Below are 24736 nucleotides of genomic sequence, written 5' to 3'. Positions count from 1 at the left end.
AATCATTAAAATAAATTACCATGGAAGGCAGCTGAAATATTTTCAGGGGTGGGATTTTGGTTTTTAGGCAAGGAAGGAGGTTGCTTTTAAGTCAAATGCAATCAGATTCATATTACACCCGGCATTATCTAAATACCCAACAACAGCTCTGTGCTTCCTTCTCCTGTGCAATCAACCATTACTGACCGTGGTACAGTAATGCTGCATGAAAACTACTGGCAGCATGGTAATCCGCCACAGCACACCTGCACAGTGCTACTGAATTCCCACAATCACACACACGTCATGAGAAATAACAAAGCAAATTGGAGGAGTTTCCTTCTAAACAGATTCTTGAAAGACCGGTGCCTTTAAAACGGAAAGCAAATGTTTGCAGATGAGCAGCATCTTTGCAACTGACGCAAGAATTCCCTCCCCATTAAACTGTTCCTTAGGCTGACCCTTCAGACCCACTTATTGGCTTGTTCGTCCCCAAGTCAATTTGGCTTGCTGTGTATTACTAAATAATTCAAGCCAGCAACTATTCTCTGGCTCCGAGGGCAAGTGGTACAGCACGCCTCCTGTCCCCAAGGTTAAATCATTTTCCCAAAGAGAATGGCCACATCCAAACTGCTTACTGGGAGCAGCACATGTTAATCTCCTGAACTGTGCCCGGACTGTGCCTGGGGAAGGACTCATCAATACAATACAAAACAGTGCTAAGAACTGCATCAGTATGGACGTCTGTAGGACCTACTCATGCACTAGTATATTGGCACGGTTGTTTTTGTTTTCAGGATTATAACTATAGCCTTGTGAGTGTGATTCAAAAGTCATTTTCTCCTTTTCTGAGTTTGTCACTCACAGGCCAGTCTGAATCACTGGCAGCCAGCAATGACTGCCTGAAGCAGCAGGAAGGGTGGCAGCACCATGATGATCCCTCAGAAACCTTCTCAGCTTTTTTCCTTGGATAGAAAAATAAGGAATGAAGTTTGCCACCAGCAGAAGAAGGTTAACGCAGCCATGCACTCTTAAAATAACCTGAAGAAGTGAAGCTTCAAAAGGACCTAAAGGGCATCTCTGAAGATCCTTAAGAACCTACTAGCTCCAAAACCTAATATATAAACCATTCATCTCTGTAGAAACAGCTGCTCATTTACTCCATGGGCTTTGACAACATGGCATGAAATTAAAGTCTGCAAAATGGGATCTCAGAAACTTTATCTTAACTTTGTCTTAACCATAATTTAGTGTTCCCAGGTTTTGCTGGAATCAACCCTCAGCACTGAAATCCAGGTAAGATTCAGAAAATGAACAAAGCTGTAGAGAACCCCAAATCCCAAATCCTAACAGGAAATCCAACATTAATTCTGGCATTAGTCAAATGCCAGAATTTACCTAGCAAATACCATTTTCCTTCATGCAAGTATTCAGCTTTCTCCTAGCCCTGTAAATGGAATCCCACACCCACACTATTTTGAAAATCTAGCCCTGGTAACAACCCTACAGCTCATGCCGACAAGAGCCATCTTCTCCTCTCACCTCCAGCCTTTGTTCATGGGCACTGCAGTGTCCAGAGATAATTCCAGATGTAGCCCCCCCTGAGTCCCCCCTTTTCCTTCTTTGGGACAATTCTGAGGTGTGTTCCCAATGCAAGGTCTAATCCTCAGACGTGCCATGCAGTGTCTGTCATAGCTGTAGGAGTGATGGGGTTGGGCTTTCTCTCCCTGTGTGAGCTACAGACAGCAGGGCTGCCACACCAGTAGGCTGGTTTGTTCATCTTTTTATTTTCAAGGAGGGTTGCTGTCCTTCTCTTCCTAAACGCACACTTGTGATCAGGTAATGCCACCCTGCTTAAGAGATTGCATTTTCAATTTGAGTTTAACAAGATAACAGACAGAAGGCTAGTACCACGAAGACAAGTCTCTATCCCCACCCCTCAGAAATGAATTATTTGTAAAATTTTTTCATAGGATTACTTCTTCAGCCCTGCTTGCACTTGACTGACGGGTCACCACCACCAGTTCAACCAGCAGGTGGAACCAGTAAGCCCATGAACTACTCAGACAGTGTTTCATCCAGGCAGTGGCAGTGGCATGACACTTAAGGAACAACACAGCACCTCCTCTTAAAAAAATAAATAAATCATCATTATAACTAAAAAAATGTATATGAAACACAACAAAAATAAATATCTAAGTGTTGCATTATGAAAATGGGATTGCAGAAGATGCCTCCATATATTAGCTTAAAATTTTCCCCCTGGTAAACTGATATGCTTTTAAACTTGCTTGGAGATTTGTAAGAAGAAAATCCTGCTTGGCTCTCTCTGCATTCGTGACATTGAAAAATATATCTATCATGTAGTGACTGCTGATTGCACCAGGAGGAGAGCACTGTGTTACATGCTATTAAAAAAAAAAAAAAAAAAAAAAAAAGCAGAGTGGGTTTTTGTCATATACTCTGGTTCATTATCACTTCCATCTATGAGGTTCCTGCTTACACGGACACAGCAGGCATCCATAACTTTTCACAAACCATCACATTTTCTCATAGCTGGAGAAGGACTCAGCTCCCCTCCCAAAGGCCACAGCCTTCATGGAGGGCAAAGGCCTGGCACTGCCCACTAAGCACTGTGCCCCCGAGCAGGAGACAATCGGGTCCCTCCCACCCCTCTGCTCTGTCTGCAGGGGTCTTTCCACGCATATCACAGCAGCAGTGGTTGCTACACACAGGTGTAGTGTCTCCCCAAGTAGACTCACTCTTTACTTGCCTTTCCTGAACTCTCTCTGTAAGTCCTCAGAAGCCACACACCACACACTGTGGCAGGTAGGTGACTGAACTCAGTCCCTTCTTGCCCACTACAGTTGAGCACACACACACACACACATAAATTTTCCCCAAAGCCCTCCCAGACCATCATTATCTCTACTGAAAGTCTATTGCACTATTTCCCCCCTTATTAAAGTCCATTTAAAACTAGCCCAAGTTTAGTATCTCTGATTTAGGAGGTCACTTTATGATTGAAGAAGAAAAAAATCTCACCAAACTAACTCCAGCAGGTTTGTATTGCTTTGTACTTTCATAAAAGCGTCTAGTACACTTATTAAGCTTAATTTGAAACCAACATGCTTGCTGAGAAGGGAAGGAAATATCCACGTATTATGTATTTATTAGGCTTTTAGGTTCTCCTTGGTCATTAAATGACTTCAAAAGAGTGTTACAAGGTAGAATTGGTTGCAGTGATTGCAGCAATTGTCTCCACTCTACTGTACAGATTAGACTATACAAAAAAGCATCTCTGAGCCCGTTCCTTTGTTGTCAAGTTAGGATTTTCAACAACTGACTAATGGCTACTGTTCATCATTACTCATTGGAAAAATGGCACAGCCAAGACCAGCTTACAAGTAAATACTGGCATTTTTCCTTTCTGTGGCAAGCTGCCTGGAAACATCTGTTCTTGTCTTTGCAAACATTCTCTTAAGTCATGGTTTTGTCAATAGAAACCAAAGCGAGTCATTGCTATGAGGCAAATATAACCATTCGTAAATGCTAAAATAAACACATATGGCCTCCTGCAGCCTGACCTAGACTGGTGCAAGACACACATCATTCCATATGTTGATGTAAACAAGACCAAAATTAAGTCCACACCTTCATCTGTTTGCATATGAGAAGCAGTTTGGATATTTGGGGTCAAAACAGTCAAAAAAGTATTTACTGTTAATTAATTAGGAGTTTTGATACTACAAACAAATTCAGGTTGTGCTAGAGAACCTGTGTTCTATACTCAGTTTCTGCTGTGCTGAGAAACATTTTTAAAGCATAGCGTTTAAATCTTTAAATCTACTTTCCAGGTGACGTAACTGGACTATTTAGTGTTGGATAAAGTCATAAGATTATTAAAAGCCTCTCTGTTTATGCAGAATTTTCCTAGAGGAAAGGTTGAGGACCAAAAGTTTCCTTTTACAGATTGTAAGGTGAACTGGGAGAAAAATAGCTCCCACTGCAGCAGATATATTCCCATGTTTTCAATCATTAGCATGCAGAGAAATTGCAGGTGATGCCCACAGGAAGCCAAGCTAGATCTCTGTTACATAGAAACATTATATTCTATAATCTGCTCATTCAGAAACATCTTTCTATAATCTGCTTATTGAAGGACATCTCCGCAGAACCTCTGGAGATTCTGGAGAATACTAAGGCAGATTTTAAATACTACCCAACCTCCCAGTACTTGTCCTCTAGGCTGCTGACACCTGTCAAAAGCCTTAGGTCTGCAGTTAGATACCTCAGAACTGCCTTCACCAAAGCTGAGCACAGAGTTGTCGAAGCTGCTGTGGCAGCAATGCAAGAAGAGTCCTACACTTCCATAGGGCCTTGCCACCTCCCTCCTGATTGACATCACAGCACAGTGGGGTCCAGAAGAGAGGCCACTACAGCTGTGCTCAGGGGTTACCCCCTTTCTTTGACCTGAAATGTGAAGGAAGTCATGATGGTGACTCACTTACACATCATCGCTGAGGGAACTCAACTCACACACAGGAGAAAAAGTTGCAATTCCTTCCTGTGGGTAGAGATGGGAAGAAAGGTAAAGAAATAAGAATAATGAAGAAGGAATGAACCATCACAGCAGGAGGACAGGTGAGGGGAAGGTGTGGGGAGGGATACTATTCCTAAACCCTCCTGTCCTTCCCAGGGAATACTTAGGAGTGAACTGAGACTGGAATTAGAGCATTCATTCCCCTTGTGAAAAGGGCTTCAGTCTCAGTTCCTCTCCAAGGTCTGTTTATACAAAAACTATCGTGAGATAAAGGTTCGCGAGTAATATTTTGCAGTGGTATCTGAAACCTTGGCCTCTGTGATCAGCAATATTTTGTAGCAGTATCTGAAACCTTGGCCTCCCTGATTCAGATGACTGCCCTATGAGGTTGAGGAGGTGTGCTGACTTCTCCACCAGAAATGCCAAGGACTGAACAGAAAAGGGAATTGCTTCCACACAGAGTGCTACAAGTGCATCTTCCCCAAGAATCACCTATAGGTTGCTAGGTAGGGCACTTCCCAGAGAGATATTCTTGCCACAATTTCCAGCAGAGAAAAGCATGAAAGCCTTTTTCTTGCACTCTGGGCACCTCCCCTTGTACAAAAGGAGACGTGTTGTTGCCTTCTCTTGCAACTCAAAGGAATTTGTTTGCCGCTATTTTTTTTCAGAGCCTGAACCACCAGGCAGTTTCAAAGCATACCTGTGAGGTCCAGCATCATGTTCATAGGTCTCCTAGGCTGGACACAAAACAGGTCTCAAAACTGCTAAGCAGTTTAGCACCTAAGTTTTTCTGACCAAGCTGAGAGGAAGAACTGCAGGTGTCTAAGAAACCTCAGTGATGAAACTGCCAGACTCAAGGGACTCAAGGCACTTCCAGGCATTAGGTATGGCCCAGCGAGGGTTTTAGGGATCTATATCTTCAGTGTAAGCTCCCTGAATTGGACTAAAATGCTTAAGAATTTCTGATTGCTGACAGAGCCAAGCTAGCCAGGTGAAGGGGAGCCTTACCAGTGGCTTACTTTAAAAATATTACTCTTAGGAAAAACTTTTCTTCAGAGCACAGTATATACAAAAATGTCACTTTTTTACTCACTTTGTATTTTATTGACAATTTTGGTTTGAAGTCTTTCACTGAAAAGAAATATAGAAAGAAAAAATATAAATAATATATATAATACAATATATTTTTTTATATAGAAATAAACTGGCCAGTCCAGCTTAAAATCTCAGAGCACCGAGAAACAATAAAACATGTGAGTAAGCAGTAGATAACGTCTAAAACCCGAGAGTCCTTTTGAAGGGCTTCTGTTGGTCTTCTAAATTCCCATATAGCACCTAAAAGCTGTTGCCCAATTTCACATTTCCTATAAGACAACACCCTGATATACAAAATATACTTCAGTCTCATTTACTTATTTTGAAACAGAACATCTTCAGATTGAAGAGCTCCAATTCATGCAAAACAAATGCAGAAAATTATTATATTTTTTTCCTCGATGCCAAAATGAAAATTCGAAAACAATGTCAAACAAAGCAAATAAAAGGTTACATGCAAAGACTCTTACATGACTTTCAAAAATGCAAATGGGTTCAAGATGCTATTTAAATCAAACTACTGGAAAAAAGGGGCTAGTAGAAGTTAAAAATGTGGATGTAACCTACAGCTCCACAAGTCCAAAAGCCATTGACAAAGTTAGGGGGCTATGCTAGAGGAAATACCACTCAACACTTGCTATGTTCTTGTGCTCTTGCTTTGAGCATCTGCTGCTAGTCAGAGGCAGAGCACTCTCTGGCCAAATATGATTCTTTTTATCTTAGATTTCCTTTGAAAAATTGTTCAGAAAGAAAACTCCAGGTCAGCTGTAATGGCAGCACGACAAGCTGTCAACAAATCACATTTGCAATATCCGCTTAGCTGAAGAATTTGAATTCCCTGCCTGCCACTTCACAATTGTTTCTAATTACATTAAGTGAATATTTACACATCAGGGGAAAAAACAAACTTCGTATATTAAGATCTCCACATCTATCTGTCAAAACACTAATGCATTTTCCTGATAGTAGTAGCTGCTTTAGCTCCTCGTTTATTTGTCCCTCAAGAAGAGCTGAGCTATAAAACTTTGTAAGTAGTTGCACAGCACACTTTCAGGATTTTATCTTCCCAGATTTCACATTTGTTATTATTTCTTAGGATTTTTTCTAAATTGATTGAAAGCAAACTCATTAAAGCATGTAAAAACATGCTTGTGTGAAATAGCTTTTTTTATTATTATTATTTGACACTCACATTAATTTGAAGACATTGACAATTAAGTGTTTGTCACAAGACAATTTCAACAAATAAAATCCTACTGTGTACGGATAATACCACAGGACCTACAGACTTATCATGAGTTGCCTGGAGCTCTCAGTTTCACTAGAACAGCCTCACTTCACAACCAACCTGTAACCAGACTGCTCTTCATATCACTCGTGTTTGATTTCTTCAAGGAGAGGAGTTAAAACGCTCCTCTGAGTATCAGCAAGTACCTTGTTCAAAATAAATTAACAGTATCAGCTACTTTCACGTTCCTAAGCATATTAGCTTGTGATAGCAAGCAGTGTGGATTATGAAGCATAAAGCACGTCACCGTACCTTGTAATCTGAAGAGTTCTAGGACAAGATAGAATTAAGCAAACAAACAAGCAACAATAAAACAAAACAAATAAACAAAACAGATGTTTTCTTTCCCTCTAGGATGGGAAACCCCATCCTAGAGGTCACTGATCCCTTTCCTGTAAACCAAGACACCTCCTGTGCATGGAGGGCTGTTCCAGCATCTCATTGTTTCAGTTTTACTGTATTCCTTCCATGACATGAAACTAGAGAGGTCAGCTGGATGCTGAACTCTCCTTTCCCTATGTTGCCCTGCCCGCCATTTACTTGCCCCCAAAACCAGTGCTAGCATTTCAGACTTGGACAGGATGGAAGCTCAGCAAATGCACAACAGGACAGAAAAGTGTCTGCAATTCAGATTCCCTTTTATCAAGTGCCCAGAGAAGGAACAAGTGCCAGCCCTCAGAGGGAAACACCTGCAACCTTTCACTGAGTATTAACCTCAGAATAGCTGGGCACATGTATAAAGGCAGGTGACTTGCACAGAGCTTGCCACAGCCCTGCCTGCTGAGAGCAACACAGTTCTTCCTCCAGAAAGGAGAAAAGAGGCCTCACTCTCCAGAAGCCCACATGTCAGAGAGGTTGCCAGGCTATGCATACTGTGTGCTCCATGCCTGACCACACGCCCCAATGCTTCTGCCATTTATCGGCCCCTGCACGTCCAAGCACGGCTTTACTGGGGGGCGGGAGAAGGGGAAGAGAAGGGGCTGCCGTTTCCAGCCACCAGTGCTGGCTGGTGCAGCGTGTGCTCCCACATCACACGGACTGATCTGGCATCTGCACAGCTGCTTCTCCACATCTAAGGTCAGTGCTGAATCCCCCCCAGTATCCAATAGCCTGATAAATTAAAGGGATCTCGAAACTGAAAACAAAATACAATAATAACCCTCTGCAACATGTCTCAAACCCTGGTAAAACTTTTCCTTAGAATAAATCTTAACCCTGGGACCAGCCTAAGATCTTAGAGCCAAAACTGCCTGTGCACTGCCAACATAGTATAAAAGCCACCACGAGCACCAAGGGAATAGCTGAAAGAAGTGAGGAAATGAGAGCTGCCCCACTGGACCGCTGAGGAGGGAAAAACCAAGGCTGTGCCATCCAGCAGCCAGGGCATCCAGGGAACATTTGCCTTGACACGGTCAAACACCAGCGAGGGAGGAGGTGTTTGATCCAAAAACTGACATCAAACATTAAACAAAATAAAACCAGAGCTAGTTAGAAATGCTTATAGCTGCATGGTTGAGAGAAACTGGAAATACTGCAAAATCAATTTGCTTTTCCAGGGTTTTGGGAAGAAAAATGGAGAAAAGTTCCAACAAAATATCTTGCTATATATGGTTTTGGAACAAGATAACGTTACTTTGCAAACTGAAACGGCCATGAGTTTTCATTAAAAGCTTTAACTGAAACAAAATATTCCAATTAACTTTTATTATTATTATTATTTGAGCTTTTGACTCTTCTAAATCAGCCACAATATGCAACTTTCCCACATTGCCCTCAGTGCTTTCTGAGATTTGATAAGGAAATGTTAGGTATACATATATTTTTTAATTCTTATCATTGGCAATATAGTATGCCATATATCCAAACTGCAGTCAAGTCAGTTTATACTAGGATGAAAAAAATGTTGTGAAAGGTTTTAATGTCATAAATATATAACATTATATATATATATATATATATATATATATAAATCTTTCATGTGAAATGAATCGGTCACAAAGTCAGGATTCTCAGCCTTTAGGCATCCAGCTCACGTGACAACTTGTAGAAGAAGTTAGTGATCTGTAGAGCCCTGTCACCAGAGAGCGATACTTGCAAGTGAGTTTCCTCAGTCTTTAATAGTTTTTATTGAGTCTATGTTTACTGAGATTCTTCGGGGGCTTATAAACTTAAGCAGTTTGGTCAGATTTTCAAAGTGTTTTTTTTATATCCAGCCCTTACACCAGAGGGATCAAAGCCAAAGTCAAAGAAAAGGACATTGTGTTTATTTTTCCCCACAGTGGATAAATAGCCCTATCTTTTCCCTAGGTCTCTGTTCCAAAATACCAAGACCATTTTGACTGAAAACTTCTAAATGGAAAATATTAATTGAAGGAGTTAAAGTCTGATAAACTCCTGAAAGGTAAACATTAGAATGGAACAGAGTGGGCAAAGTTAATTATAGATATCACCTCTGCCTCCGCTACTATACAGCTTCTTTGGAAACTGATGAAATACTGGAGTGAGTCCTGATTACATTAAAACGTGACTGAAGGTCAACGACTGGTTAAACTGGGATGCTTCTGAGCCATTGCTAAATTATTCAGAATTATTTTAGGAAACCTGCATAAAAAGTGCAAGAGTGCAGTTTTAGCTTCATCTAAATGCGCATACGGAAAATGGAAAGGGAAATGGTGAAACTGTCCTTTGCAATTGCCTTGAAAAGGGAAAAAAGAATATCTCATGCATCTCAAACTTACAACTAACCTGGCAGAGGAGAACAGTGCAAGATGGTTCTTATTTTTACAACTTAGTTCCCCAAATCATTTTTGCAAGAGCAGGAATGAAAGGAAAAGAAGAATGGCACACATTCTGGTAACAAATGCAGTTATTTTACTATTGCTTAACACCTGTGAGAGGAGATGGACAGGAGTAAATAATTAACAATGACTAACAATCCTTTTCTTTTGCTTCAGGACAGCTGTTTCCTGATCCATGTGTATGCCTGTTGCTGTATACGTGTCTGTATGCCTAAATGAAGTCTCCCTTAGCCATCACTGAGCTTTCAGAAAGATGTGAATCAGTGGCCAGCAGTGCCCAAAGCAGCAAGCACTTGTTATGCTGGAGATCAGGGAGCAAGCCATGCAGTGTGACGACTTGAAATTTACATCCCTCCTCTTCTTTTCCCTTAAGTTTGGTGAACTGAAAGCCAACAAACAGCGACTGTCCCGGCAAGTGCTCTGCAACTTTCCTCAGTCATGACCAGGAGCACCGTGTGCGCAGCCCTGAGCTTCACGTGCACCCCACACTGCAGTGTGTTCCCTTCCTAAGGTTCAGACCAGCCAACTATTTGCTGTCGACTATTTACAACAAAAGGTGCCAAGGTACGTGGCTGCTATATAAACAAAGAAGAATTCTCACTAGAAACTAAAATAAGCCCTGCCGACTCATTTTTCACTTATGATCCATAAGATTTATAGCTGCAACATGTTGTCAGTGGTAAGGAGTGCATCATCTCTAAATGCCCTTTCCCATGGAGGTTTTAGTCTTGAAGAATGAACTTAAAATTGCATGTGATCACAAACAAACAAAACCCAAAGGATGGCAAAAATCTTTTGCCCAGACCAAAGCTACTGGAGTTAACCGTGAGGTAATTTCATAAAGATCAGAAGAGAACTTTCCAGGCTATCGTCAGGGAAACACTGAAAAAACAGCGGCATCAATTTAAGATGTCAGTACCCTATCAGCAGTTCACCATTCCCCATCTATTGAGGATTACCACTGTCACAACGGAGCTGGTGGAGAGCCCATGTGAGCTCTCATCGTCTGCTTGAGCACCAAGTCAGCTTGCATGTCTCTGAAAAAGTCTGCATTGATACATAAACTAAGATGGATTAGCTTCTGTGCTGAAACAGATGAGGAATGCTCACATGATCCATTTTATAGGTCTTGCTATGGGAATGGGAAGTCCAGCTGAGACATGTTAAAAGAATGTGTTATCATTGTGTTAGATAAGAATATTACCACAATCTTAATATATATATATATACAACAAAGAAAAAACAAGAAAGCATCAAGCCCTTCATATGTTCAAGTTTAAATATAAATGTAAAGACAGGTGAATGGATTAAGCAATCTGAAGGGATGACTAAAGAGCGAATTATTCTCAAATTATTTTTGAGATGACTTACTTTCAAACTACTTAAAATGAAAAGCAGAAGCTTCCAAGGATTAGTATAATAATGCCCACCTGTATCACATTAACTCTCACTGAACAGGAATAAACTTCACCTACAGACACACAAGTCCTCCTATTGTATTCTAAACAGAAAGTAGATCCATTGAAAAAAAAATCCACCTGCTCACATCCCATTAGAGAAAGGGTACAACAGTGGTGGTAAGCTGATTCATAGCCAGCAGACCCATTCGGAGAAATGATGCCCAGGTCATTCTCTGGCACTGGAAGTCACCACAGTGCTGGTTGCTGGAGACTGGGTGGAAAAGCCGGAAGGAAGATGAAATGTAATTGTTTGCCTTGTTATTATACTGGACCTGTGGCTTCTGCTGCTGGCCACCTTTGAGAAGAGGATGCTCAGCTAGGCTACATAGATCTCAGGCACAGTATATGGGAACCATTCAAGCTATCACAATTTTCCGGGTCACATCTGATCCAATGCTCAGTGCTGAACTTTGAGGCTTCTAGGTAGGTGCATGGAAATCAGTTCTCTGGGCAGAAATTAAGGGACATGACACTCTATTGTATATCAAGAATAGAGGAAAGAGAGAAAACTGCAAACAATGAAACTGATCTGCTACTGACAAATAATAGTTTCAGAAGTCAGAAGTGACAGACTGCAAAAGGGATATTATTGGAGTAACTAAGTTTAAAGAAACAAAAAAATCTGCACAGCATATGCCCAAAGAAGTAGGATAAGGTGACTTTCCCTTAAAAATATAATAATAATAATAATAATAATAATAATAATAATAATAAATCAACAACAGAAAACAAAGGTGGGGACCAGCAATACAAACACAAGCTGCATCTCCTCTGCACACATACACCTACTCATAGCAGCCAGCTAAGGACAAGGTTAGATGAGGAATCATAGGATCACAGCATGGTTTGGGCTGGAAGAGACCTTAAAGATAATCTAACTCCAACCCCCCTGCCATGGGCAGGGACACCTCCCACTAGGTCAGGTTGCTCAAAGCAATGCTGTATCTAACCAGGAAAATCTATTTATCAGCCTTAAGATTTCACATATTTTATCCAGCAATAAAATGTGTTCTTTAAATAAAGAACAGAGCCCTGGGAACAGATAGTCCCTCCCTGTCTATAACTGTTGTTTGTCTTAGGACTTGCAGTATGAAAGCAAAGTGCCACAAAACCAGTAAATAAATAGCCAATGTGAGTTTGATGAAAGATTGGCTCTGAAGACTGCTTTTGGCCTGAATAGAAAGATATGCTTTCATCCTGTTTTGACTATACTCATACGTTTACCTAACATAATTGGATGTAGTTAATATTGCAGGAGCCTTCAAGCAGTGCACATTTCCCTCATTAGTGGGTTTAAAGCCTTAATGATATCTCCTGTGCTGCAGAAAAGCCCAATGTAGGCTTTAAAAGTGATTGGCAAGTTTCAACAGGAGAAAAACTGGGGGGAAGGGAAGGAAAAACCTAATAAAACTGATCTTGGCTTCTTCAGTCATTTAAAATAGGAAATTTGTGGAGTGAGAGGAAAAAACAAGGTGGGCTTAAATAAACCAATAAAGATGATTTCAAAAGTTGCACTTGCTGTAACTCAAAGAAACACATGAAAGAACAAGGGAGTGGGTGGAAAGAGGGGCTCTCCCTTCACATACCTGCCACATGCTAAAGACACACATACTCAGTCTTACACAAATGCTTCCTGACATAAACAAGTGCATAGGCATAGTGTTGTCAAATCAGCATCTTCCAACACCTGCAGCAAAACCACCTTTTTGTAGTTTCATTATGCAGCTTTCTTTTTTTTTTTTTCTCTTTTTCTTTAAGTCTCAATAGACTTGGCAGGGAAGCCTTGCATCTAAGAAACAGAATGTCACAATATACTATTAACTAAATACATGCAAAGGGTTCAGGTTTTTGTTGTTTGTTTTGTTTTGTTTTTTGTTATTGACTAATTTTGACCATTTTCCAGGAACAGAAATTTCACAGGCTGGTTTAGTTTCAAAAGAAGTGTAATTACGTACAGCTGTATTCAGTATTTCTTAACTGCCTTGAACAATCAGTGAAAGGGAGATTTGCACACATTATCAGCCACTATCATTAGTGCTCTAAAGTACGTAATCCATCTGGTGTTCTGGTGTCTACCTAGGAGCAGGTATTGAACCAACGATGGCTGCACTATAAAAGCAGAAAGAAAGAGCATTAAAAACAAACAAAACAACACAGCAACCCCAGTCATTTCTCCATGCCATATTGTCCTTGTGTTTGTTTCCCCCAATGGTTTTCCAAATCATTTTCTATGTATAGGCGTGGAGAGTGGAGAATTAAAAATGTAAATTTCATCAACGTTCAGTTTTGCAGCCTTCATAAAGGAAGAGGTATCAGGATACCATGGTGATGGGAGCACTGCAGCCCATTAATAAACCAGGGAAAGACTCAGGGATAGATTAAAATACTTAGACCCTTGCTGAAAAATAACTCATATTACAACAAACCCTGCAAAAAAATAAAATGACTGTCCATCTCAACAGCAGCCGTGGTCTCAACCTACTGATTCATCATATCCTGATGGGGGGCAAGGGAAGATGAAACTTGTTTTTAAGCCTTTCAGTCTCCTTACAGTCAATTGCATTGCTTTTATATTGCTGAGGTTTATGGCCCATGGCATCTGAAAGCAGACAACCCATGTCCTTCTTTATTCTGAAAAAGAGCTGCCATACACAGAAGTAGAAAGTTTTTATTCCAGTATTCCATCTGCGTGCAACCCATCTGTTCCCACCATCTCTACTAGCCCTTCGCACAGAAGGGATCAGCCATTTTTCTTTGCTATCTTACCTGGAAATATGACCAACTTTAGTGTTCACTTCCTCAATCAAACATTCATAAATCTTAAGCAAACATGATCTACCTTGGTCACTAAGCTATTATTTTAAGTCTATATAGGGAAATATCCTACATACATTAGCCTCCCTGGAGGTATTTAAGAGACGTGTGGACATGGTGCCTAGGGACATGGTTCAGTGGTGCAATTGGTAGAGTTAGGTGGATGGTTGGACTCGATGATCTTATGGGTCTTTTCAAACCTAAATGATTCTATGATTGTGTATAATGATTCTACATTAACTACAGTCAGCATTTTTAAATTGCTTTCTAGTAAGCTGTTCTGTGAGAGCCTGAACTATTGTTTTCAGCATCTTCCCTAAAGCTTTAGGTACCTGTCATTACCAAACACTTAAACATATGAGAAGAGACTGTTTGCCCGCCTCACCAAGAGAGGTGCAGAAGGACATAGGCTCCAGTTTAAGGGAACATCCTTATTCTGGACAGACTATTAATAAAAATACTTAGGTAAATATTCACTCATGGCCCGCTGAATTAAATGAGACAAGTATATGCATGTATAAGGAAGTAAATGGTAACATTTTTTTTATGACTAGCAGTTCATAGGCAAACTCCAGGTGTGCAAGGTAAGTATGAGCTTTCCAACCTTGCAGGACAGATTTCACTTCCTATTCTGAATCAGATTTACAAAAGAAAAATGACAAAGTTCAGAGAAGATAATCCTCAATATACAGTCAATTGAACCTGTTAATACTATATTTGCTACTTTTTTTAGTACTTAAAAATAGTTACTTGAAAAAAAGAAAAAAGCAAACTTTCAAATAAAACTCTTCCTTCTATTTCTGAAGCTACTTAAAAAAAAAGTCTTCCTAAAAAAAAAAAAAAAAAAAAAAAAAAAAAAAAGGAAGAGATAGAAAAGAGTACAGCAATTGGAATTAACCAAAAAAATCAAAACCCAACAATCGTTGCCATCAGTTCCGAAGCACTCACATTCACTAACGGCAATGTTCAGCTGGAAATTCCCAACACGCTCTTTTACATTTGTTAAGGTGACAAAGCACTTCCTAAATGATTTGTCCTTGTGAACACAGGAATTCTACAGCAAAGCCAAAAACTGAGCTCAGAGCTCCTAAATCCCCACCTAGAGCCTTAATCACAAAACCAGACTTCACCTCACTGGGATTCCGAGCATCAGGTGGTTCCCAGAGCACAGCCTACTAACACGTTAAGTTTTTCTTTAAGGATAACTGAAGCCAAAATCTGATTAATTTTACAGTCAATAGCAGCAATCATTTGACAACATTAGTTTTGTGCTATTAGCTGCAACAGATGGGGAATAAGGGGTAATTTATTGTGCATGCATAAAAAGACATACACAGCCTGAAAGAAATGACCCTCTCAATATTTATTATTTTAATTTTTAAAGTGTCTATAGCGAGCATATGCACTCCTACTTTAAAACATTTAAACAAAACTGGATTTAATCACTTAGAAAAATTAACTAGTAAGCTCTGAAAGCAAGAAGAGGAAAGAAAAAAGAAATACAGAATTAAATGCTATTTTACAAAGTAAAGGAGAAGGCAAAATAGTTACACACACATTGACCAGGCTAGAAAGGTACACCAATATGGCTAGAAGATAGCCATGCTAGGGAAGGAAAGTGGATATTTCATTGCAGTTGTTGAGCCCAGGAGCTCCAGCCCCAGCAAACCCTCCTGAGAACCACCAGGTCAGAACAGGGGTAAGAGCCCTTGCCCAGCTCCCTGGCAGACACCAACACTGAAAAAATCTCTCAGGCATCTGGGCTCACATGGCTGTACAACAGCACCCAGAGATATGCAGTCAAACAAATTAATATTAAACAGTTAAGTGCTATACAGCCAAACACGTTCCCTCCTAGCATAATTCCCTTTCTATAATCATGCTGTACCAGCCAAGATTTCAAACCAACGATGATCTAGCAGCTGTAGAAAACCGCTAGGCAAAAAAGTACATCTTAATAAATTCACTGCTTGGACACCTTTTCACTTATCCTCGTAAGGCACAGAGCGATTTTTGGAAGCACTGAATATTCTCAGCTCAATGAGACTGAGCCTTATTGTACATGTGGCAGGATCGACACTTGCTTCAATTTGTCCTACAAAGGGAGGGAGGGAGAAGAGAAAATTGCAGCTCCGTCACAAAGAGCTGCGCGTTCAAGGCACGGCCTGCCATCGGGTGGGATGGCTTTGCTGCATCATGAACTGAACTCTCACCGTGGCACTGGAGGAGGCACATTTTGTGATGTTCCTGTAACATGGCTTGGCACAACTGAGGTCTGCAAGGCTGTAGCGAGGACTGGAGTTTCAGCATTTCCTCAAAGTGCAAAGAAACCCCAAATCAAATACGTGTGCATCTATACACATCCAGAAATACGTACAAATACGTGTGCACACGCAGGAGTAACAACAATACTGAGACAGAAGCCTTATGCCGGTCACTTTGCATGTCCTATGCGAACCTGACAAAAAACAGGATGAAACAAGATGAAGGAATAGAAAAATAAAGAAATATATTGAAAAAGACTGGGATGATAAGTAAACCTAAAGCCCTTTTACTCCTTCTCTCCACTCCCTCAAAGAGCAGCTTGCCTCTAACTAAAAATTGCAATCCGATTATTAGCACACACCGGAACATCACTTGTGTACAATACCATCCCACTGAACACTCATTCAAATTGTGGTAAACTGAAGCTCTCATGACATATTTCAACATTTTTTTTTCTCTTGTTTAAATTGTCTGCATCATTTCCCAAATACTGACTTTCCCACCATCACAGTGTGTGTGTGTGTCTGTGCTGCTCCAAACCAGGCGCCCATGTGAAGGTGAGCCCCTGGCAAAGTATGCTCATCGGCTGTTTACAGATTGAGTTTATTACACTTTGCAACAACAATTTGGAAATAAACTAAGAAATTCACATGAGATGATGATGATGACACTGACACAACAGGAAGACATTTAATTTCAAGAAAAGAAACATTTCTAAACCAAACAACCACGGGTACAGGGTCAAGACAGCACACATACACATTTCTGGCAACAATACGCAACTTTTCGCTAACTATTTTTGTATGACTTGTCTCCAGATGAATATATGAGTGGGTTTATTTTTCAAAACAAAACCCATATTTGTCAGAGAGGAACTGAAGACGCAAGCCCAGCCTGTAAGCTGGATCAGACCTTGCGTTTGGATACACGACTGCATGGCCACTGTTTACGCAATGCCAGCACATCGGCCGGGCTGCTGCGCACTGCAGTGCGTGCGCTCTGAGAACCAAGGCAGAATGACTCCGGTAAGATCTTGCTCAAGACACGCCAATGACCCTGCACTTGAAAAAGGCCAAGAACACACACACACACACAGTCAGTTCCTGAGGCACCACACTGAGCTGTTTCAAGCCAGTCATGCATCCAAGCCCTGCTCTGGAGATGAATAATTCCTATCAGCCAGTGTGGGGTCGTCTGAAGTTAATGGCAGTCTGCTGATTCACACTGGCTGAGGCCCTGGCCCAAAATTCACAGAATCACAGATGGCTGAGATTGGAAGGGACCTCTGGAGGGCATCTTGTATCAAATTTGGATAGACCTTTTGACAGAGCAATGTACACAGACACTTTTCTTGCTGGTACTCTGTCCCCAAGCTAGAGAGCAAAAAGATCAGCTGATGTGCGGCTATATCAGCCACCCTGCACCATCCTATCTGGCAACTGGTTTGTTTGTTTAACGCCACAGGTAGGCCTGGAGCTTTACAGATTTAACAAAATAAGGATGAAGCCAACAGCTTAAGTGTAACTGGCAATTTCTATCTGTGAAGAGAACAACTGTGTCCCGCATGGATGAATTAGGAGTGGAAAAGGGGAAGGACAAACAGAAGTGAAAAGAAAAGGAGCTTGGGCAACCCTCTTTTCCTTCAAGAGGGATACAAAGAATTTGTACTGCCATGTTATCTCAACTTTCTTGCTAGCTTTTTGTTATTTTTCCTACTTCATTATTATTTGTTATTATCCCATTGTTACTTTTTCCACTGTAACAGCAAAACTTCTAATGAAAAAATGGTGCTGTTCTCTTAGAGCTACTGGAATTGGTGCAGATTTGTGTATTTAAAAACATCGCCCTCCTCCAGTGGGTTGGCACACATTTAAGGATTTGGTCTGGATCAACTACTAGTTTCCACTTGTGATAGCCACATGAATTCTGGCAGAACATTGACTCCAGCAGCCCGACAAACCTCAACTGGCCAGTGCTTACCTTCGCCTTAGAGATCACTGATCCACATTTTTGGTCTGCAGCTTTGAGGAAAATTCTCATTTATATTAGATACCAGGTAATCTCCTCTTCAGATTGCTCCATCCTAACATTCGGCTCTTATGTTTTTAAATGTACGCTTCAATGATTCTAAAATACTAATTCAGAAAGAATTTTTCATTGCAGAAATTAAAAACAATCTGAAAATAGATTATGTATCATTATCCTGCCTGGCAGAATGCAACAAGCATCATAAACTTGTCTCACAAGCAACACAGTAATGCAGCTAAAAAGGGTAAAGAACGTTCCTAGTGCTTTTAAAAGAAAACTTCTATTCAAGAAACGACTTACCACGGCTGTGAGAAGAAGGTATCATTTACTGCAGCACAGCCCTGCCTAGGATTCTGGCTGAGGTTTCCATGGTTAACCTAAATTAAAATCAATTCCATATTTTTTGGCAGAAGGTCTATAAGCTAATTTTCATCTTTTCTTCTTCAACTATAATTAAAAACATAGGGAAAGGGCTTCATATGCCTTAAGTATGAAGGTACATTACAGTAGACATTTCTGTTTTTAAATGGATACAATGCTCACCTTAATCAAGTCAAAATTAAGAGGGAAAATAGGATGTCATTACTGCCTTTCTGTGATTATATGGTTAACACTAAAATATACCCCATGCATACAGGGGAATAACATCCTGTGTGCAAGACCTGGTTGCTGGCTCTAAAATGAAGCGAACCTTACTGTAGATTTGATCTGCAGTCACCATACACTTCTGTCACAAGAATTACTAATCAGTAGCTCAGAAGGAACAGAAGAGGGCAAAGGAATCTAAAAGGCTTTTAAAAGCAATATTCAAAAGAGATTTGTAGCAAGGATGCGAAATGTGTAGTATCAAAGGGAAACATATTCGCATAAAATGAGCAATCGTTTGGCTTCTGTTCACATGCAAAATCTACTTTGTCCATGTAATGAGTGAGCAGTCTGCTTCAATGTGGGAGAAGCATGCAAGTGATCTAGCTCTCTCTGGACGTGGAGAGAGGACACAAAGATGCTGCCTTTTCTGCAGCTATCACTCAAGCACAGCCACCCACACCCAGCACAGATAGGGCCAATTCACCCACTACCTGGTGCTATTGCCATGCTTTGGCCCACTGAATTTTGTCCAGCACCCGGGAGCATGGAGCTCCCCTCGACACAAGGAATCCTTATGGCACTCCATCAATCCAGCAACAGAAAATCAAGTTACTGAAAATGATTCCCCGTATCAGTACAACCACAACCAGGTCCCTTCAGGCCAAATACAACACCATGCCAGCTCTCTTGTAGCAGAAAACAGAGAAACATGAGATTGTCATTATTTCAATAGGAATGGCAAACCCTCTCGTCTGTTCTGGAGAACAAGTCTTACGAGGAGTGGCTGAGGGAGCTGGGATTGTTCAGCCTGGAGAAAAGGAGGCTCGGGGCGACCTTATTGCTCTTTACAGGCACCTTAAAGGAGGCTGTAGCGGTTGAAGTGGTTGAGTCACCATCCCTGGAGGTCTTTAAAAGGCGTTTAGATGTAGAGCTTAGGGATATGGTTTAGTGGAGGACTGGTTAGTGTTAGGTCAGAGGTAGGACTAGGTGATCTTGGAGGTCTCTTCCAACCTAGATGATTCCGTGATTCTCTTCCTCCAGAAGAAAACCAGGCAAAGACAGCCTTTCCAGCTCCATGGGAGATGTTCTGGGTCAGGAACCCACACATGCCATAACCTGGCACTCACAAAAGAGAGCTGCACACGTCTTCTTACACTTTAGATTCAGCATCCAGACTGTGGGTAGCACAGCCCTTTACATTTTTCCTTCACTGAAACACACGATCTCTTATCTAGGTATTAAAATAAGCCAACTCTTCCTCCAGTCCTCTCAGCAGATTAAAACCACCCTGATTCCATAAAGATTTTCTGATTACTTCCCAGCAAGTAGCCAGCAAGTGTAGAATCATAGATAAAGGTCATTCTTCTTCCAAGCACTCAAAGGTATGACGTTATGTTGTGGGCAGCTTTAATAAAAACCGAAGCATCATCTTATCCGCTCTTGTCTATCAAGTACATCCATTGTTTGCAACTCTTCACAAATTCAATTTTCCATTACTTCTTATTATAATATATATATATTTAGATCAATTGAAAGAGTAGCAAAATATACACGGAATATCAACTTTTTCTGCTTTCTAATACATTTAGCTTTTAGAATTCATCCTGTGCATCCTGCAACTTCGTGTGATTGATACAACTGTTACAGAGTGTGGTGAATAATCTCTCTTTGGTATTCTGGGTTAGATAACTTACATTTCCCTCTGGTGGATAAGGCACAAATCTAGATTTTGGAAATGTATTTAGGGGCAAAAGAAGGGCAATAGAAAGAAAAGATCATGGTGGGTTTTCCCAAGGCCTGTTCAAACCTACTGGGATCACCCCCTTTCCTATGTTTCCCACCCTGAAAAACTGACACTTCCAAGCCAATGAAAAGGCTTTGGGTTGAAATAATAAGTTGTCCTGCTTCTGGCTGGGAAAGAGTTAATTTTCTTCCCAGTAGGTGGTGTGGTGCTGTGTTTTGGATTTAGGATGAGAATGATGCTGATAACACACTGATGTTTAAGATGCAGAGCAGTGCTCTCACAGAGCCAAGGACTTTTCAGCTTCTTGTGCTGCCCTGCCAGCGAGGAGCCTAGGAGGGGACAGAGCCAAGACAGCTGGCCCAGACTGGCCAGAGGGATGTCCCATGCCATGTGGCATCCTGGAGAAAAATAAAACTAAGGGGATTTGTCTGGAGGGGCTGCCAGTGCTCAGGGACTGGCTGGGCATCACTGGTCAGCTGGTGGTGAGCAATTGTGCTGTGTACCCCTTGTTTTTTTGTTATTGTGTTGTGTTTATTTATTTTCTCAGCCTTTTTTTCCTCCTTTCTTACTAAAGTGTTCTTACCTCTACCCATGAGTTTTTGCACTTTTCTTTTCAATTTTCTCGCCCATCCCACTGGGCAGAGGGAGTGAGCAAATGGCTGTGTAGTGTTTAGCTGCCTGCTGGGTTAAACCACAACATAAGTGAATGCCGTGTCTGGACAAAAATATATTAGCGTAGCTCTACAAACAGCATTAACTCCAAAGCCAGTTCTACAATCACTCATCAGCACAGTATCTGGGGAAGGAATGGGTAAAATAAGGCAGAGGGATCTATTCTGTGTTTTGAATTCTTCCCTGGCAAACAGACACTCTCACTTAAAGCAGAGGAGCTTGCTTTGAGTAGTTTTTAAAAGTATAAACAGAAGCAACCCTATTAAAAGCTTTAAAATAACATTTATTCCATTGATATGAGAAAAAAGAATCTATTACTTGGAAAGCGCTTTTCCCACTCTAACTTTTCAACCATTATTCACATACAACCAAAATTACATCTGAATAAATCTCACTGCCCTTCTTTACATACTATACAGCATTATTTATTATCATATAGGATCCTTAGTATAGAGCATAACAGAACACTTCACTGATAGAGTTGATGGTGAATTAAAGAGGAGAGGAAGCTTCTAGTGTAAAAATTCAAGAGGGGGAACAGATTCCCAAGTCAGATGTGGAAGGACTTAGAAATGGAAGGCTGTTTATCCTCTGCTAATGAAGAACAATGGGTGGAAGAGGGGGAAGAAGTGGAAAGTGGTACATACCAACATCTGAAGTGTGCAGCTGGGTGAGAAGACCATGGTATGAGTAGATAAAAGCATACAAGATGAAGTTCACTTGAATTAGATCTATGGACATTGGGCAAACTAGATATAACAACAGTGCATTGTGGGGAAACTGCTCCTTTTATTCCAGAGAGAGGTAGGAGTTAAATTTTCCCCTATGCCACAGGCTTTCTGGTTGGTGGCAGGGATATCACTCAGTCTGCACCTCAGTTCCTCATGCATAAAGGAAGGTACTGTGCAGAAAACCCACAGATTGTTCAGCGGACAGTAAAGTGATAAGGGTAAGATATGAACCTACACAGACAACTATACCTAACTGATCTCTGATGAAGTGAAAAAAAAATTAAAAAGAGACTGGTTATAGAGACCTGAATTACCTTAATTTGAGAAGAACACAAATATTTACAAAGCATGACAGATGGTTGTATAAACAAAAGAAAGATAAATGTCTCACCATCAAAGCCTGAAGAAAAAGTAAAATTTGGCCAATATGGGAAGGATGACAATGCACAGACAGATATATTCAAATGATGAAGCTGACTGAAATTAAGAGCAGAATGAGTATGTGAACATACCCTCTCAAAGAAATGCTCTCTAATTTCAGGAGGTGTTATTCGTGCAGCAGTTACTACTATGAATACTGCACACAACCTACTCACACCAAATATGCAGAATAAAAGCATGGGAAAGTTGTAGACAGGAAGAAACAGTGTTCCTGTTTGTGGATGGAGGAAGGAAAGGGGCAGGAAACTCCTTCAAAAACAGAGAAAATTGGGAATAGGCCTTTTCCACATGCAACTACTTCAGCCTAAGAAGCTTGCACGCTAGGATTCTTCCATTCAGATGTGAGTTACATGCAGAACAAAGGTTGACTGGTACAAGTGGTTATTAAATAAGATACAGGTAGTCACAAGATGAACCTTATGTACCAGAAGAAGCAAGCAAAGGAGACAAGCAATCTGCAAACAGACTGACTGGTTGCAGAGAGGATCAGAGGGGCAGAGGAGACAGACAGCTGATCAGAGATGAAATTTTCCCTGAGGGCACGAACAGCCCTCCTGAATACATACAGGCTTATGTGAGAAGGTTTGAGCATACAAAGGGGCCAGGAGGAAGAAAGGAATGGATGGCACTGAGGCAGCGTGTGGTCAGATGTGATAGTATTTCCTTGTAAAATGCTGGGAATCTTTACTATACCTCTGACCACACACCTCTCCTCTTGCCCTCCATTATCTGTTCTAACCAATGCGTAGAAAAGTGCTTTTCAATATATATGTGTATAAAAGTAAAATAAGTAACCAACAGTATATGTAAAAGCCCTTGCTAACCCCAACTTCATCCTTTTCTATTTCTTGTTTTCAGAGTGCAAAGCAATATATGTTAACTGAGAGAGGTATGCCCATGTCCCCAGCAGCCTCCTCCTGCCCCAGAAAGTCTAAAAAGACAAAACAGACCATGGGTGGGAGAAAGCAAATAGCATTGTTCCCATATTACAGATTGAAAACCAAGGAAGAAAACCTAGGATTTTCCCAGGAAGTAAGTGGCAGAATTGGATACTGAAACCCTCTCTCTTCAGCATCCATTCGGTGCCTCAGTCACAAGGGCATTGCATTTCTTTTTAAGATGGTCTCTTTCATTCTCAGTGTGCTGGTAACAGGAGCCTTTGACTGCAATGCATACACTGAGTTTATATACCTTTAAGTTTTAGGAACCATGTTGTACTACTCCCCACCTCTATTTCCAGCTGTCTTGCAGTGACTTTTTGTCTGAGCGCAAATGAGCAGTACTACCACCTCTGGCCACAAAGAGGACCTTTCTATCTACTTACAGTTCTGTTGGTGAAGTTACTGAAGTCTGTCACTAAGATTTGCTTGATCATCTCTGGTGTGGAGACCACCACAAACATCTGGCGACCAATGTAGTATCTGAAAGAAAGGAAGTAGAGAGCCATTTTAGCAGATAACATCAATGAGAGAATCACCACCTTCTCTAAAATCTCTCTCTTGGCTTGAAAACACTTGCCATGAGCAAATACTACAGAAAATATATTCCCTTGTGTAGATCAGTATCTTTCCTCCTCCCTCTCAACTATTAAATTAAGATGCATGGTCCTGGAATTTAAAGGCAACAGCTTAAAACCTTTTACTGATTAATCAATACTTAGCCAGCATTTTAACCTAATGGTTTACACACTCTGCACTCACTTGTGAATTCTGGACAAAGCGATGCAGTACCACTAAACCTAACTACACAGAGGCAAAGCATTAGTAACCAACAACTCCAACAGTCATGAAAGACCTGCAACGTCAATTAGCCTTCAGCTAGCCATACAAAATGTCCCCCCAGAGTGGCTGCAATAAAGGCACGCTTCCACCACTTCTATTGGAAGCACTGGAACTGAGCGCATCTCAGACCACAGGCTCATCATCACCATGAACACATCCACCTAACAGATACCGAAGGGAGAAAAGAAAAACAAAGAAGAAAGCTGCAAGGCTCACCGAGTATAAAGAAAGTAATAAAACTTTAGGGCAAGACTGGGTGACAGGGGTGACTCACTCTCTGCTCATACACCTTCTATCTCCCTGCTCCCAGTTTGATCAGATCTTGTGGTGCCAGGATCAATCCCTTGGGGGACTTGACACCACAGTGGGTGCTACAGAAGTACTGGGACCCACCCCACACCCCACAGCTCCGAGGGGCACAGAGCTCCCTTCTCCAGCAGGATTCCCCCCAAGGCCCACGGCTACTCCAGGACTGCTTGGCTGCTGTGCAGGGGTGAGGAAGGAGCACG

The 24736-nt window shown here is 41.1% G+C and overlaps 1 protein-coding gene across 2 annotated transcripts in view; it reads right to left on the bottom strand.

The window, feature by feature from the left end:
- The window catches only part of TBXAS1 (thromboxane A synthase 1), a 244211-nt gene that overhangs the window by 108265 nt on the left and 111210 nt on the right, over nucleotides 1–24736 (bottom strand). For both annotated transcript variants that reach the window (XM_084536293.1, XM_084536292.1), the window contains one exon: nucleotides 23771–23867. In XM_084536293.1, coding sequence (XP_084392419.1) covers nucleotides 23771–23867 — 97 coding nt within the window. The remainder of the gene's footprint in view (nucleotides 1–23770; nucleotides 23868–24736) is intronic.

Source organism: Aythya ferina, assembly GCF_964211825.1.
Source record: "Aythya ferina genome assembly, chromosome: 1".
NCBI classification, from domain to species: Eukaryota; Metazoa; Chordata; class Aves; order Anseriformes; family Anatidae; genus Aythya; species Aythya ferina.
This window is presented reverse-complemented; position numbering and strand designations above follow the sequence as displayed.